This window comes from Ornithodoros turicata, chromosome 6 (genome assembly GCF_037126465.1).
Source record: "Ornithodoros turicata isolate Travis chromosome 6, ASM3712646v1, whole genome shotgun sequence".
In the NCBI taxonomy this organism is placed as follows: Eukaryota; Metazoa; Arthropoda; class Arachnida; order Ixodida; family Argasidae; genus Ornithodoros; species Ornithodoros turicata.
Genome location: NC_088206.1, coordinates 4,751,476 through 4,768,639, shown reverse-complemented (window position 1 = coordinate 4,768,639; position 17,164 = coordinate 4,751,476). Strand labels below are relative to the sequence as shown.

The 17,164-nt window shown below is 45.4% G+C and overlaps 1 protein-coding gene and 1 long non-coding RNA gene across 3 annotated transcripts in view; one reads left to right on the top strand and one right to left on the bottom strand.

Annotated features, from left to right (window-relative positions):
* LOC135398904 (uncharacterized) overlaps positions 1 to 15,220 on the top strand; it is a 34,516-nt gene extending 19,296 nt beyond the window's left edge. The window contains exons 2-5 of the long non-coding RNA XR_010424145.1: positions 690 to 906; positions 1,064 to 1,623; positions 1,683 to 1,861; positions 15,107 to 15,220. This is a non-coding gene — a long non-coding RNA (uncharacterized LOC135398904). The remainder of the gene's footprint in view (positions 1 to 689; positions 907 to 1,063; positions 1,624 to 1,682; positions 1,862 to 15,106) is intronic.
* The window catches only part of LOC135398902 (adenosylhomocysteinase-like 1), a 133,803-nt gene extending 116,647 nt beyond the window's left edge, over positions 1 to 17,156 (bottom strand). The window contains exon 1 of one of the 2 annotated variants that reach the window (XM_064630451.1): positions 17,002 to 17,156. In XM_064630451.1, coding sequence (XP_064486521.1) covers positions 17,002 to 17,127 — 126 coding nt within the window. In that variant the 5' untranslated portion in view covers positions 17,128 to 17,156. Of the gene's footprint in view, positions 1 to 566; positions 816 to 17,001 lie in introns of those variants that run through there. The other variant, XM_064630450.1, reaches the window with a different exon arrangement.
* Between the last annotated feature and the right edge of the window lie 8 nt (positions 17,157 to 17,164).

Below are 17,164 nucleotides of genomic sequence, written 5' to 3'. Positions count from 1 at the left end.
CCCAATCCAGAACTTTCCGAATTCGAATCCAGGGAAGGTTCTGCGAATCCACGAATCTTACAAGTCTCGAATCTTTCGAATCCTTTCTTTAAAAAAAATAAGAAGAGTTTAAAAATCCAGGGGGCGAAAACCACTTTTACTGAAAAGTGTTTTGAAGCACAATTTCCTATCTTTGTGTAATGATAATAATAATAATAATAATAATAATAATAATAATAATAATAATAATAATAATAATAATATTAATAAAGATAATAGTTCGCTTTGAGGAGAAAACATACCCATATTTATTTAACACGTTGTTCGTCGACTACAGGAAACACATAAACTCTCGAGCATGAATTCTTCCCATAAAAACGAAGAAACAATCAAAAGCGAAACCACGTTACTTTTTAAACTTGTAAACAAACAGACAAGAAAACGCCCGCCGGCCAATCAGTCTTCCGGCGGACTCCGGAGATGGGCGCGAACTTTAAAAAAGAAACGAACAAACGTGATTGGCGGATTTCGAAAGATTCGAGTCGCCCTATTGGGCACTGGGGACTCGCTTCCCAATTCTTACTTACATGAATGCATGCGGCACATGGCCCGCTCTGACTCCTGTTGACTAGTATCCCGACCGGCTTGTGTACCGGAGTCTTGTGTTCCCTAAGCTTAAACTCAGTGAAGCGTTCGGGCACTCGTTCCAGGGGAAGTCCACCACCACCCTCCAGACGGGTCACCTGCCAACTCTTCTTCCAGTTGACGCAGGACACCTGGCTGTACTGCATGTCAGCCAACACTCGCTTCACTTGCAACATGACACGAGGTCGCAAGGTTGGGCCTCCTCGGTCCTTCAGATATGGGCCCTGTCCTGCTTTGGAGATCTCTCGTATAGCGCAGCACCTTAGTGTCCCGGTATATAGGGTAAGGCCCGATCAAAATGAACTAGATTGCACTAAGTTATGAGTGTTCTTCAGTCTCTAGAGCAAAGTCACCTCCGTGTCCTTGATGTATAAAATAGGAAAGCTTCTGATGTGTGTCTATGTCCAGCTGAACTTCCTTATCCTGTTGCTTCTTCCAGGACAAGCCTCCACAATGCACTTCACGCGAAAATGAACACACACCTTCGATCGTCCGGCGGAACAAAAGTCCTAGGTTGCTTCTTAGTTATCCTAGATGATACGTGTATATGTCACGTCCCCCACTGCAGGAAGTGCCTCGCTAAGTGTCCTGGCGACGTGATACCTAGCATGACACCATCCTGGCGCTCTGCCTTCAAGTCCAGAGCGAGACTTTTTCGTGGCCTGACAACGAACGCAATGACTTCAGGCCTGTATGCTGGACTCCAAATCATTGTAAGACAACCCAGTGTCCTGGAAGGCCAGTATCGTACATACCCGTCGGGCGTCAGTACAACACGTCTTATTATCCTGCGCGTGCCAGTGCAGTGTCCCTCTGGATCGTGTTTTGCCGGTCACAGTGACGACCTATCCAAGAACTGGAGTACGTCCTGACTTTGAAATACGGTACATGTGACCTCCGTGTAGTCAACTTTCTCAATGTCGCTGTCAACGTCTGGAGAAGGCAGAATACAGAAGAACGCTCGTCACCGTCTGAAGAGGAGCACGTCTTGGATAAGGGGTAAAACGCTTTCCGATATCTTGGATGACGTCAATCTGACACCTTTCCTCTCGTTACAGATTAAGTAACGCCAGCGCCATCACAGTCCCACCGGCACAGCACTTAACGTTATCACAGCACCGAGGCGACCCGGAATCCAGTCCAACGGATCAGCTCCACATCTCTCGTGACGACGTTGAACACTGCTCGCGTCAACACCTGTTCGACACTCAATCTCAAGACGAGCGGCTTCCGAGAAGTAAGTGGAGACGCCCGCCAGAAATCCTATCTCCTTAACACGCGGAGATTAAGCAGTTTATGATGCCCAATGTCAACCAATAAGATAAAAGGATAACAGTAAAAGTATTTTCTCAGGCCGCTGGGAGGGTTAACATACCGTCGGCCTACTTTCTTTCGTTTGTGGAAGCCTCTTCGGTCATAGCAGACGACAGTGCTAGCAGACGACACAACGCGAACAAGGCATCCAGAAACGCAGACGACGGCCACATTGCAGACGATGCGCGCACGAAGCACGTTCGGATGGAGACTAACCACTTTCTTCGCGAACTGCACGCGACGGGGAAAAACTGCGCCGAGCCGTGCGATTAACAGCGAAAGCGCATCACTGCACGCTTAATTCAACGCAGACAGCATGTTTTGAAGAGAGAGGGTCAATCTGAATTCTCCGACATCTTTCCTCAAACAACGCATTTCAACACTCACGTCAGGGAATACCATTCACTCATCGTCGTGCACAAAACTCCAACGTAGGAAACTTCCCTCTCCAAACTACACACTCTCTCTAGACGCAAGAAAAACAAAGCAGACGACACGACAACACTTTCGGAAGCAGAGATGATGCTCGTCTCTCAAACAGAAGCACGACATAAGAGAATCTAGAACATTCTTCGCGTCTTGATAGTAACTTTTCTTGTGGCCATGAAGGCGGCGTTTCTCTTTTTTCGATATCTTTCTATATCTTTTTCCGAGTGCGGTGTTACGGGTGATTGGCGAGGGCGAGGAGGACGTAAAAAGGGGGACGCTTCACACCCAGCCATTAAAGAGGGAGTGACGGCAAAATGTAAGGAAGCGTGAAATTCCAACTAGCGAAATTGTTGGGCGAAATTAGCGACACCTTGACAGCGGGGAGCAAATAGAGGAGAAACTACGAAAATCACCCCGAGGAAAGAGAAAAAGAGAAACGCCAGAGAAAGGCGAACTAGAAAAGAGGCGTCGTTCGCCTTCGGGTCTCTGTGGACTCGGCCGGTTATGAGTGACTCAGGTGGAACGACTCTCTTGAGGGGAAAATGATCGATTTTCTTATTCCGTCAGGGGGAGTAACGGGCGTGTTTCTTTGGAAACGTTAATTACAGCGCTTTGCACGAGAACACAGAGTGTACAGTTGCCATGCAGAAAAAGTAGAAACCATTTTTGACCTTTACGCACAATTCATACGACACTCGTCATGGCTTTGCTCGTCGTTTCCCAGAACTCGGGACGCTGCGAATGTTTCTGCGAGGTGGCCTCGACAAAACGAGCGACGAATAAGTAGTCACTGTCACGTGACATCACGCGACCGCCGAACAGTGTTTTCAGAAAAGGCCTTCGCCAAAAATTTACCCCCAACAATGGCCCCGTAAAGTCACCGCATTGCAATGCGTTTGGCACGATGCCCAAATATGCAAAGAATTTTTTTTTATTATTATCATTACAGGGAAGGGAGGCACAAGAGTGACTATGATTGCTAAAGGGATTTCTACGTACATAAAAACAGAAACGAGAATTCATACGACTACGCTCGCAAATGCACGGCCAGCCAGGCATTCCATCACTTCGGTGTCAGGAAATCCCAGAAGCTTGAAAGGCTGCTGGGGGGTATTGCCTAAACACGTGATAAAATCGGCTTCGGTAAGGGGTCAGATTCTTCGAAACTGCCTTGTTTGCATTCTTCGCGGAGGAAAAAAAAAAGAAAAGAAAAGAAAAGTAAACGCAGAGTAAATAGGGAGGATTTGCGACAGACCGAAGCATTGCGCGTAGTGTGGTAATATTGCGAACGTTCGCAGCATCGACGCCTAACGAGCGAAATTCTGCGAAATTCCATCCTGTTTTTAACGATGGCGGAGAGGGAAGAATATGAGACGACAGGAAGGGATTGCAGGTGTTTGCTCGTCGAGTATACTTATATAGAGTTTCTCTTAAATATAGCGACTTTTCGCTGTACTTAGCCGCTTTTTTTTTCTCTCTCTCATAATTTATGTTATTCGATTTAATGATAATGCATACCGTCTGTCGATGGTTTAAGCATCATACAGCACAAAACAAAGTAGACGAGAGCGTAGAAGATACACTCTTAAAAATGAACTTCACCGCATAGCACGATGCTAGCCAACCATAATCTCGAATGATATCGTTATCTGCCCTGATTTGTTGAAAACGGAAGGCGTACGCCTTTTTTGTGACAATTATGAACAGCATAAGTGTCACAAAAAAAGGCGTACGCGCCAGTTTTCAACAAATCAGGGCAGATAACGATATCATTCGAGATTATGGTTGGCTAGGAGCGTGCTATGCGGTGAAGTTCATTTTTAAGAGTGTAGAATTTTGCAGTATTTCAAAACAAATTGAAAATAGGAAACCCGCCCTGTTGCAATTGAAGGTTACACGGCAGGAGTGCATCAGCAGAAGAACAGGGTGTTACAACGGTACAAATTCAAAAGGAAAAGATAAAAAAGACTAGGCAGAAATGTGTGAAATAGCAGTGAGTCGATGTTCAATTCGTCTGCAATACGATAAGCGAACGAGAACTGCACTCTTAGAAATGAACTTCACCGCATAGCACGATGCTAGCCAACCATAATCTCGAATGATATCGTTATCTGACCTGATTTGTTGAAAACGGGAGGCGTACGCCTTTTTTGTGACAATTATGAACCGCATAAGTGTCACAAAAAAAGGCGTACGCCTCCCGTTTTCAACAAATCAGGGCAGATAACGATATCGTTCGAGATGATGGTTGGCTAGGAGCGTGCTATGCGGTGAAGTTCATTTTTAAGAGTGCATGATACAGTACAAGAACAAAGTAGATGAGAGCGTAGAAGATAGAATTTTGCAGTATTTCAAAACAAATTCAAGGTTACACGGCAGGAGTGCATCAGCAGAAGAACAGGGTGTTACAACGGGACAAATTCAAAAGGAAAAGATAAAAAAGACTAGGCAGAAATGTGTGAAATAGCAGTGAGTCGATGTTCAATTCGTCTGCAATACGATAAGCGAACGAGAACTGCACACTCTTAGAAATGAACTTCACCGCATAGCACGATGCTAGCCAACCATAATCTCGAATGATATCGTTATCTGACCTGATTTGTTGAAAACGGGAGGCGTACGCCTTTTTTTGTGACAATTATGAACCGCATAAGTGTCACAAAAAAGGAGTACGCCTCCCGTTTTCAACAAATCAGGGCAGATAACGGTATCATTCGAGATTATGGTTGGCTAGGAGCGTGCTATGCGGTGAAGTTCATTTTTGAGAGTGTGGTATGTGCTATAACATGGGGTGACGACGGCTATGTCGTTCACTCTTAAAAATGAACTTCACCTTATAGCACGCTCCTAGCCAACCATTATCTCGAATGATATCGTTATCTGCCCTGATTTGTTGAAAACACGGGGCGTACGCCTTTTCTGTGACAATTATGAACAGCATAAGTGTCACAGAAATGGCGTACGCCCCCCGTTTTCAACAAATCAGGGCAGATAACGATATCATTCAAGATAATGGTTGGCTAGGAGCGTGCTATAAGGTGAAGTTCATTTTTAAGAGTGTTGTTCTGAATTCGGGTAAATGCGCATAGCCGGCTCAGGGAATAGCGAAACGGCTGACGATAATCTCGTTTGGTGTCACCTCTCAGGAGGGATTAGCGGGATTAGCACTGGGATTAGTGACTTAGCGCAGTATATTGTGGGATATTATGGGATCATTCGCGGTCTTGTGCCGCGAGGCAACAATTATCGTGACCGACGCCACAACAGTCGGTCTACGAATTGGTTTGGCTCAGCCGGAATATCAGCACACGGTGTTTTAACGACCCGGCTTGTACGGCTTGTACCCGGGGAAAGGTAACGGAATCTGTTTCGTTTCCGTTTCCACTTCCGTTACTGGCCCTTATTTGTTTCTGTTTCCGTTTCGGTACCGACCCACCTCCAGCCCCTTTTTGTTTTCCTTCTTTCTTTTCTTTCCTCTTTTTTTTTAAAAAAGACCATTGAGGCCCTAACAAAGCTTAGCCCCTCTACGTTCTGAAGTCTATTTTGAGGACTCCAGGGATAAATGCGTACAAGAGACAACGTTTATTCGAAATACACGTATAGGTACGTGATTTCTGTGAACAGCTAACGAACATGGTTTCCAGGAATGTTATACTCACGCTTGCAACTTCCAGGTCACCACAAGCGTATAAGAACTACGCTTCTTCTATTTACTGTATACTATACTTACTTATATGCTCCAGTTTGATAGTTCATTTTAGTTTTAGTTCTTCAGTTAATTTTAGTTTGCTTCATTGAGGTTTATTTCATGAATTTATCTCCATGATACTGTGAAGAATTGCAATAATTCGGGTCCTGCGATACCCGAATTATTACCGTAAATTATTGTCGTTTCCGTTTCTGTTACCGTTTCTGTTACCTGCCACAAAGTTGCTGGCGTACTCGGCGAGACACGAACCCGCAACCTTGAGATCAGTATAGGCTAGACGTACACGGCACCACCAACTGCTCGACCGAGGTCGATCTATACCCAACGCCAATTTAATACCCGCCCTGTTGTAATTGCGCATTAGCACCGAGAAGCGAGTGTAGCTGTGAGGGGTGTATACGGACTATAGTGATGCAAAACTATCAATAGCAAGAAAACTATCGATAGTCGACTATTCACAGGCTATCGGTAGTACTATCGATAGTTGAGTGTCGATAATAAGAAAAACTATCGATTTAAAAGCTACTACGCGACTCTCGATAGTATACTATCGATAGTCGCCTATCGGAAAACTATCGAGGAGCGGACACAAATAGAAAAAAGAAAATGCCTCACTCCTATACAAGTTTTACAACATAACTCAGAGCAGGATTGCCCTCCGACGCTGCGACATTGAGCTTCTCGTGCCGCTCAAACCAACCACAGGGTCACGTGACACTCTCTGCACCGGATTCGACTCGCATTGTATACCGGGTGTTTCAGTTAAATACCCGGGCTAAATAATTCGCGAACGGGTGCACCAATCTACGAGCTTTCTTTTTTACAAGTATCTGTCCGATACCGCCTACAAGCTGCACACCGTGTGAATGAGTGGGAGGCGCTCATTATTAAAATAAAAATGCAAATGAGTTAAGTAAAAAAGCGTAACTTCTAAAGCAGGGCGCTGTCGGCATTAAAATGGGTACTACCCCTTTTGGGACCTTCAGTGGACACCTTTTAGAGAAAAATCTGCCACCGAAGCGGGTCATTTGTTGCGGTAATTAATTGGTTTCGGTTTACGTATTTTTGTCGGGGCTTGTCGCTGCGAAGCACAAAAGGACGCTCTTTCACTCCCTTATCCATCAATGAATTACGTCCTTACACCAATGAATTACACCAATAAATTACACCAATGAAATACGCCCTTTTGCGCTTCGCCGCGACCAGCCGCGAAAAAAAAAAAAAAAGCTGATAAATAATAGGTCAACAACATTACTGAACCATCTAGCTCGGTAACATAAAGCGCGGGCGATGTTTTAGTTATTGCTTTGGTCGAGAATGCCGCGCGTCACTGGGAAAAAGATCCTCCACGAAATCCGGAAGCAGCGAGGGGGAATCCATTACATTTACGCAACGTATATGCCCATCCCCGTCAGAATTACATCATCCGACGGAAGACAAAAATTGAGTTGTTCCCGGAATTCAAGGCCGCCGTATTCAATTACGTACCAGGTCCCAGGAAAGAAGAAGAAGAAAGAAGAAAAAAAAAAAGAAACACAATAGAAACGCTCACGAAATCGAGCCATCTTACAGAAAAGTTCGTCTGCGAAATCACTGGATGAGAAAGACACGGAGTCATCAATGTCACGTGGTTTCCCATCTGGATGGGCTTCAATAGTGTCCTTCCCCCTGCATGACTCAACAGCGAAGCATTATGGCAGAAAGAAGGAAAAAAAAAAAGAGAGTCATCGCTGGGCGAAAGGTGTTGAAGAGCAGCTTTTGACCAGTACTTTCATCACGTCGTCGCGCTGTAATGGCAACAACAACAACAACAACAACTTTATTTAAAGATGATGAATGGGGAGTTTCATCGACAGGGGCGATACTCTACTCCATTGCTGGTGGTGATGTGGGGAATGAAATAATGGGCCCCTTCACAATAGGGATCGAAGTCCTGTGGTGTCCAAAATGGTCAAAAGAGCTTTGAGGGCCCCCCATCTTCAACTTGTCGTTATCCCATCAACGCGCGTTCAATGCAAAGCGGCGTTGGAGCGCGCGACCTTTGAAGATAACGATAACAATTGCTTTGTGAAAGTTCAAGATCGGGGCCCAGCTTCGATTAATCAGTCAGCAACTTACTACTCCAGACGTCACGGGTGCGAGCCCGCACTCTTAAAAATGAACTTCACCACGTATAGCACGCTCCTAGGCAACCATAATCCCGAATGACAACGTTCTCGCCCCTGATTTGCTGAAAACGGGAGGAGGAGCCTATTTTGAATCATTATGTACGGCACAAAATAGGCTCCGCCTCTCGTTTTCAACCAATCGGGGGCGAGAACGTTCTCATTCGGGATGATGGTTGGCTAGGAGCGTGCTATGTGGTGAAGTTCATTTTTAAGAGTGCAGATGAGCACGCCTGCTACCGCAGCTTGGTACAACTTTCTTAGGTGGGCGGGGGGCGTACGCCTTTTTTGTGACAATTATGAACAGCATAAGTGCCACAAGAAAGGCGTACGCCCCCATTTTCAACAAATCAGGGCAGATAACGATATCGTTCAAGATGATGGTTGGCTAGGAGCGTGCTATGCGGTGAAGTTCATTTTTAAGAGTGTGTGTGTGTGGTCCCTCGTGAGAGACGTTAAATACCGGATGCTCAGATTCAGTACTGGCAGAAAAGAGCACTCAACCTTTCTTTACAGGCACAGCATGGTGGTCAAAAATGAAACCATCAGGGTAAAACCGAGAGATGAACCTATAGACCACTTTCTGTTTACAAACATGTGGCGTCCCGAGAAGACAGCGACATGGTTGCTCATTCCTCCTATGTATGTACATGAGTGCGTATCGGTCGAGTGGATTCTAGCTGGTCTCGTTATTCCATCTTCGGGAACGGCCAACAATACGAGCCCTCGTTTGCAAGTCTACGTGTTTTGCAGCGAGGATGTGGGATAACACTAGTCACCGAGGTCGGAATAGGTTAATGACTCAAAGCAATTCAATTCAAGCAGTTCAATCTCGGAAACTTTATCTATTCGATAGATTTGATTTGATTTGATTCGATTGAAGTGGACTGTGAGGGACCGTATCGAACCCTTGCGACTTGAAAGTTTAGCGCTGGGTACGGAGGGTTTTGTGTGTATTGTCATCAAGTCAGGAACCTGTCTAGCAGACCCTTCTAATAATAGATGAGCGGTTGTCTACAGTATCTTCATGTGGCAGTCATAAGGTTTTTTTCACTCCGACTTCGCCGATTTCCGAACATTTTATGTCCAGATTACACCATCACTCGGATACCGAACGCGAGCTTTGAATTTCCGAACTGTTCGGGTGAAATCCGGACTATAGCGGCAACCCGAGCATACTCGTGCAACCAGTGCCGTATTAAAAGAGAGAGAGAGTCTGGCCATTAGGAAGAGCATAAAAAGGAGGCTCGACCTGTCAATCAAACTTGGGCGCATTTCATTGGTTGCCGTTTTCCATGGGGGTTCTCTTCACCCCCGTCTGTTCCGAGCGCCACTTGCAGCATCATCAAGGCAGGGACGTTGCCAAGGCGACGCACACGTAGCCTTTCTAGCCACCGTAATAACGGGTGGACATAGTCCATTGAGTTCACCTATAGAGTCACTAAGGGTGTACCTATTTAGTGACTCAATAGGCGAACTCAGCGCGGATAAGGGGCTATTAAAATAGACCATATTACTTTCTTTACCGTGGGAAGTTTCCTCTTCTCTTATCTCCTTCTTATCTTTACCACTTACAATGTTTACTGCAAGGAATTGTTTTTCTCGTGCTCATTTATTTACCTGACAACGCGCCGCCACATCGGCGGACAGATCGCTCGGTAATAACACTCCCCCAATCAACATTTCCACAAAGCCTATAGGGTTTCTCTCTCTCTTTCTCTCTTTTTATGCACACATTAGTTACGCATTTTTTCACGTGTTCTCTTCCGTGCACATGATAAGCAAGTGCTTAGTGAGCTATCTTTGCTTTTTGTTTTTCTTTTTTTACTGGAGTTTCGTCCTCGTTCGACTTTCCAAGTCAATTCCAGTCAAGTACACAGGAGAAACATTACAAGCAATTGCAAGCAATCCCATCTGCGACATTCGTGCGCCTGATACGATTTAAACAATTTCGCTACCGCTATGCAAAACCATAAAACTTCGAGAACGCCCCCCCCCCTCCCCCCCCCCCCAAAAAAGAAGATTAATAACCTCTAAAATGTCGACTTCACCGCATATAGCACGAATGATAGGGTTATCGCTTCTGATTCGAGGAGACAGGGAGGTGCACGCTTTTTTTTGTATAAATTATCATGTATCCAAACTGACACAAAAAGGCGTACGCCCCCCTCTCTCTTCGAATCAGAAGCGACAACCCTGTCACTCCTATAGCAATGGTTGGCGCACAGCGTACTACACTCTTAGAAATGAACTTCACCGCATAGCACGCTCCTAACCAACCATCATCTCAAATGATATCGTTATATGCCCTGATTTGTTGAAAACGGGAGGCGTACGCCTTTTTTGTGACACTTATGCTGTTCATAATTGTCACAAAAAGGCGCACGCCTCCCGTTTTCAACAAATCAGGGCAGATAACGATATCATTCGAGATGATGGTTGGCTATGAGCGTGCTATGCGGTGAAGTTCATTTTTAAGAGTGTATGCGGTGAAGTTCGTTTTTAGAGTGCCCGATTTCACAGCGGGTCTACGGGCTAACAACAACTACTGGTAGCGGACTATTTTCACCACCGCTGATGGATGGCGCTGAATGCACGCGTATCTGGCGTATGCCCGCTTCGAGTACAGTGCTGAGCCCATTCCACCGCGGCATCTTTCGGTATTCGGCGCAACTGGAGTGGAACCAATGAGGAGGTCACGTGTCTCGCTTTACAGGGAAAGCGAAACGGATTTCGCGAAAGGCCACCATGAAGAATGGCTAATCCAAAGAAGGAAAGATGACGAAGAAGTGGTTCGCTATTAGAGTTCTCCCACTGTCCCATTCTATATACGTCCAATGACCTACTAGATTATAACGACCATGTCATAATCGGCAACCCCTATATGAGGAGCCCGCCCGCACGATCCGCTACGGGCGCTACTCATCGGCCCGCGAGATCTACATCGTGATTGGACAATGCAAATTTGAATTTTGAACGCGCAGAAGCGGACGTACGGCTACCGTAGCAGACGACAGCAACAGCTCCTATGAAAACGTGTAGAATGATGATGATAATCAATTTAGAAAGAAGCATCTCTCATCCACCGCTTGTACAAAAATACTGAGGAAAGTTGAGGTACGATGAGGAGCCCGTCCGCACGATCCGCTACGGGCGCTACTCATCGGCCCGCGAGATCTACATCGTGATTGGACAATGCAAATTTGAATTCTGAACGCGCAGAAGCGGACGTACGACTACCGTAGCAGACGACAGCAACAGCTCCTATGAAAACGTGTAGAATGATGATGATAATCAATTTAGAAAGAAGCACCTCTAATCCACCGCTTGTACAAAAATACTGAGGAAAGCTGAGGTACGAAGTACTGCAGAAATTGAGGAAGCAATAAACTGGTCCGATGAGCAGCGCCACCGCTAGCTTCCAAATGCGGCGCTGGGGAGGGGTGCCTATGACATGGTCGTTACAATCTAGTAGATCGTGGTATACGTCCCACACTGGGACTCAGACACAGCACTGAGCGATAGCCGAAAATTATAGTCCGCGAAACGTGACATAATTATTCGCAAAGTCACGTGACTCACTCACGTGATAATCAGTCGACGCAAAATAACGCAAAAGGAGTGCGTTTATCGTCATGAGGAGGTTCGCATGAATTGTAGTTTTGTGTCATTTTTTGGGGGGAAATATATTTTATACCCCTTTCCACACAGGCACGAAAAATGACATTAGTGAGTTTTAGTATATTGTACACTCTTAAAAATGAACTTCACCGCATAGCACGCTCCTAGCCAACCATTATCTCGAATGATATCGTTATCTGCCCTGATTTGTTGAAAACAGGGGGCGTACGCCTTTTCTGTGACAATTATGAACAGGATAAGTGTCACAGAAATGGCGTACGGCCCCCGTTTTCAACAAATCAGGGCAGATAACGATATCATTCGAGATAAGGGTTGGCTAGTTGCGTGCTATGCGGTGAAGTTCATTTTTAAGAGTGTACGCTGTCCCCTTTGCGTACACTCTTAGAAATGAACTTCACCACATAGCACGCTCCTAGCCAACCATCACCCCGAATGACAACGTTCTCGACCCTGATTTGTTGAAAACGGGAGGAGGAGCCTATTTTGTGCCGTGCATAATGAGCACAAAATAGGCTCCTCCTCCCGTTTTCAACCAATCAGGATCGAGAACGTTGTCATTCGGGGTGATGGTTGGCTAGGAGCGTGCTATGTGGTGAAGTTCATTTTTAATAGTGTACGTGTGAGATAGCGTGCGGTGGTTCGGCGCAATGCGCTGCTTATGTCTTGCGCATGCGCAGGACCACCAACGCTATCCGTTGCGTACGCAAAGACGATAGCGTACGATATGCTAAAACTCACTAATAAGTACACGATCCCTCACGTCATTCTTGCGGTGCCACATAGAGGTATTTAACGACATTTTTTTCTGCTTCTTGAGATCGCCACAACTTATTCGCCGATGAAACACCTACTCTCGCTCCCATAGTCTACGAAGACTAACAGTTTTATTAGGAAGGAAGAAGGAAGTCACTGAAAAGGTTAGCCAGCTGCTGGACTCGAACCCACATCTTCTGGATTACCAAAAGCCTCAGCTTCAGAACATAAATTTTGCTCGGAACATCAATTTCCATCGTGTTCAACAGTTTTATTCTTGCATAAAACCGCTTTCAGCCTTGCAACAAAATATTATTTCATAATGTGAGGTTATACAAGTATTCTTTGAGGAGTATATTGACTAGAGGCTCGATGCAACCGGTGCCATATTGTGGTGCTAGTCGGCGAATAGCTTTTACGTGACCAGTCATATTACAGCTTATCCGCAGGAAAATAAAGTTAGTATTGTTAAATTTCAGAATATTATATGCACTTGTGTGACCTGTTTAATACCCTTTCAGTTTTTAATGGACTGGTGAGCCGGTGACATCGACATCACGGCGTTTAATGTCATTACAAATTGGCGTGTAGCACGACCTCCGTGGATAACGCCATTCGGAACCCGAATGGCATTAGACGATAATGTCATTTGTTCTGCCCGTGTGGCAGAGGTGTTAGTTCTCACACAACGAGTACGGGAAGGATGTTCCACAAGATTTGTCTAACAGAGGATTAACGTAGAAACCCCCCCCCCCCCCAAAAAAAAAAAAAAAAACGAAGACAGATCACGAAAGAAAGCTCAGAATGGTTTCCCAGCGTTTTACCGGACTTGTACGCTTTGCAATTTCTGTACTCTGTCCGGCTGACCGTCCGTTCTGGTCTGCACGACGTTCGAGTATTCCATTTCCATAACCTGTGCATCACAGTTAACACTTACTTCGACTGCGAAGGAACTGTGTGAAACATGCCGCAAAAGAAACACGGGAAAAAACGTCATAAAAGCATCGGATAGGGTAATATGAATCCTGTTCTATAGACGGCGTGACGAGCCCTATGTACGTCATTCTGACGTCATCTCCCGTGGTGTTCTGCTAGCAACTCACGCGTACTGTAACAGATTGCACAGGCTCACTCGAGGCTCTGACGTCATTCCGTCCATCAATATTCCAAAGCCGCCTTTCTGCCATTACAATATTTTAAGCCGATCAAAAAAGAGGAGTGGTAGTTCCTCCTGGTGTACATGCACTGCTCACAAGGTAAACACACGTTTAGGACGATAACTTCCTATTGATCGCCATTCCGATATTTATACATAGAGCTACTGCTACAAAGTGATCTTGATAAGAAATGCACTCAAGGATTTCACTGCAGTGCTGCCGACTGGTGGCATATGACGGTCGTCGATACCCTTTCAGAACAGAAGGAACACACGAATAACCCAAATTGCAAAGGAAAATTGTTCAGACGCAACACAGGAGAATATATCGCGTTCTTAACAGAACAAGACCGATCCTGTCTCATCCCGAAGACATTGGAGTTCTGACGTGTCCGTCAACGATGACGTTCTTCCACTATCTTTTCCCCAAAAAGAGCTGTCTACAACTGAAACCGAAAAGGACCTTCATGGGATGCCCTTCATGAAATTCTCTAATCGCGCGCACACATACGCACAGAATATAATTTTTGAAAGTTCTGCGCAACAAAAGAAACGGAAAATCAAATCAGACGACCTGGTGTAAAGAAAACCCGTTCAACGAACCCGGAAACCGGGCATCGTCTGCTTTGGTGTGGACACGTGGCGCCGCCTCACGAGAGCGAGAAACACTAACCGCTTCTTTATTTGTTTAAACGCACAAATGTCATTCGCCTGGCATGAAAGGGGAAAGAACCATTCCAGCGAAATTTAGAGTCGGGAGAAGCTGCAATATCCAATGAAACCGCATGGAACGCTCTCCTCAGACTGCGCGCAAGAAAGGCTGCTTGCAGATGTATCGTCTGCTTTCGGAATAATTACCCAGTACAAAGTGCGTTCCCCGAAAAATCAAGCTAGAGCACGCCAAGAAGGCGGGCCATTACGACTGCTGTTATATATCCTCTTTCTACCGTGATACGGAAGTGCATTGCTTGCATTTTCCAGATAACTTAAAAGTTTTAATTACCAGAGTGCTCTGTCTTTGTGGCCATGTATCTCTTACACTGTCTAAAGAATCGAAGTTTACGTATGTAAAAAAGATATGTGAAATTCGTGAGAATTTTTCTGATTAAATTGACGCCGGAACGGTTCTCCGTTGTCCTCTCGCACGGATTTCTGGAAAAGATAGACGAAACCTCCGTTACCAGAGATCTTGCACGATAACGAAAAAGACAAACAAAAATTACCAAAATTATTTCGCTGTCTTTCGCTTTTTTCTTAGACGACAGCGCATTCATAAGCTTCATTAGAAGCAGCTAATCACATTTTTGCTTTCAGATATGATGATTCAACGACGCCGACGGCCAAATGGTTCGAGCTCCTCCCACTGTAAGTACACGTGCCGTGTGGGACAGCGCTATGTTTCGCTCAACGACCAATAAAATGTTACTCCTACAACCTGTTCCTCTCTTCTTGTCACGGATCCTGTCATCATCACCGAAATCATCTCCTTTTCCCCCTGAATTTCCATAGGTTGTAAACCTCACGAGACAAAGTCTATTGATATATATGTGTGCGCGCGCGCGCGTGCGTATACGGTGCGGTGAAGCTTATCTGGAAGACAACCGTTGTTTTCTTACACGCATAACAACACTATTTCTCGAAATCATGTAAGAGCCCCTGAGGCGTTTCAATCGCACATACAGGTGCCGGCGTAAAACGAAGGCCAAGCAGATTTGCGTATTCCGCCACATACACAGTTCACGTGATCGTCTGCGTTGTCGGGAGAAAGAGTCCTATTACACATAAACTGAGGCCCCAACTGAAATACCTTATGCAGCAACTCAACCAACCTCAAGGCTACTGGATTACCAGCCGCTTGGCAACACGCAATATTAAGCAACATTTTAAAACTCCAATCACAAGTTATACGAGTTTCCGTGTGGAGGATCCGACGGCTCGGGAATACTGATCAGCGCTAATCCGATTGTGTCTGCCTCGAAATGCGTACAAACACATCGGGCTGCCCATCAAAACTTGAATGCTGGCCAACTGCAAAACTAGGTCGCGTTTTGATGTGAAAAAAAAAAAAAAAAAAAAGTAGGTGAGCCACAACGAAAGTTGATGAGGTCGGAGTGGTCTGATTACGCAAATCTTGGTGGAAGTGTTGGGTTCATTGAAAGTGACGGCTGGGCTCCAAGTGGCAGTTGGCAGAAGCAGACGACAGTCAAGAGTCTCTGCGCGTTATATTCCAGTCCTTTTATTCGGCATTATAGCCTATTATTTGCTGAAATTAACGTCAACAAAGATAACTGTGGATAATTTGCGAGCGTCTTCCCAGTTAAAAGAAGTATTTAAACGAAAATACGGACGCTTCTCCTCTACACGTGAGCTTGCCGCGAACCATAAGGCGTGCTTGAAAAGCAGAAGTATGCCTTACCGTTCTGTTCTAAATGCAGAATACTAACAAGTGGTCTATATAGCCTACGAGACTAAAAAAAGAAAATGCCAAAAGTATTTTCACAAACGTAAGACGTTGCAATATACGTTCGAGATATTAAGCGATCGAAACGCTTTAATCTCCGGTAAAGTCTATAGCTTTTTCCCATCACTGATCTACGTACAATCTTCATCAGAGAGAGAAAAACAAGGAAAGGAGTCCGAAGACCATGGTGCTAATTAAATACACTGAAGGTAAAATGATATCAGGACTCCGCCTGCGATACATCTATTGCACCGCTTTCTCGTTAACTTAATTCGTGAAACATCAATAATTGCTCAACACGTGAAAGAATGGCGAAGTGCACGGTTTTCGCCAGATTTGTCGCTTTGCATTTATTACCTTTATATTAAAACGCATCCTTGTAGCACTAGAAGACGTACCATGGGTGATGTATGTCACGTTTCATACCATTCACGCTCACGGCTGTCACTGGCGCCAATTCAAAGTGAAGGGTTGAATGACGATGCTCTCCGGGAAAAACTCCGCGTTCCCGATAAATAACTGCTACACTGACCACGAGGAGAAACACCCCGAATGGCACTTTCCGTCAAACACCTTCTGGGATATAACAACAAACCAACTGGATATGTGCCTCAAATGAGCACGATTGGAAAGTCACTGTGCGACCACGTCGCTCGCACGGCGAACATCCAGAAACCATGCACGGCGCACCATATCACGGAGCTCGCGGTCGCATTGCCGACGTTGTAACGCTGTTGTAATAACTCACCCTGGGCTTGCTTGATCCATCCAAAGCTTTTCTGTCCCTGACGTACGGTGAACTGGCCTGTTTGGACAATAAACCGGCGGAATCCCGAAGCTCCGCTTCGAAATGAGTCTCAGAGACCTCCGCCATGTTGTGTATTGCTCCCGAAGTTGGGGACTGAACAGTC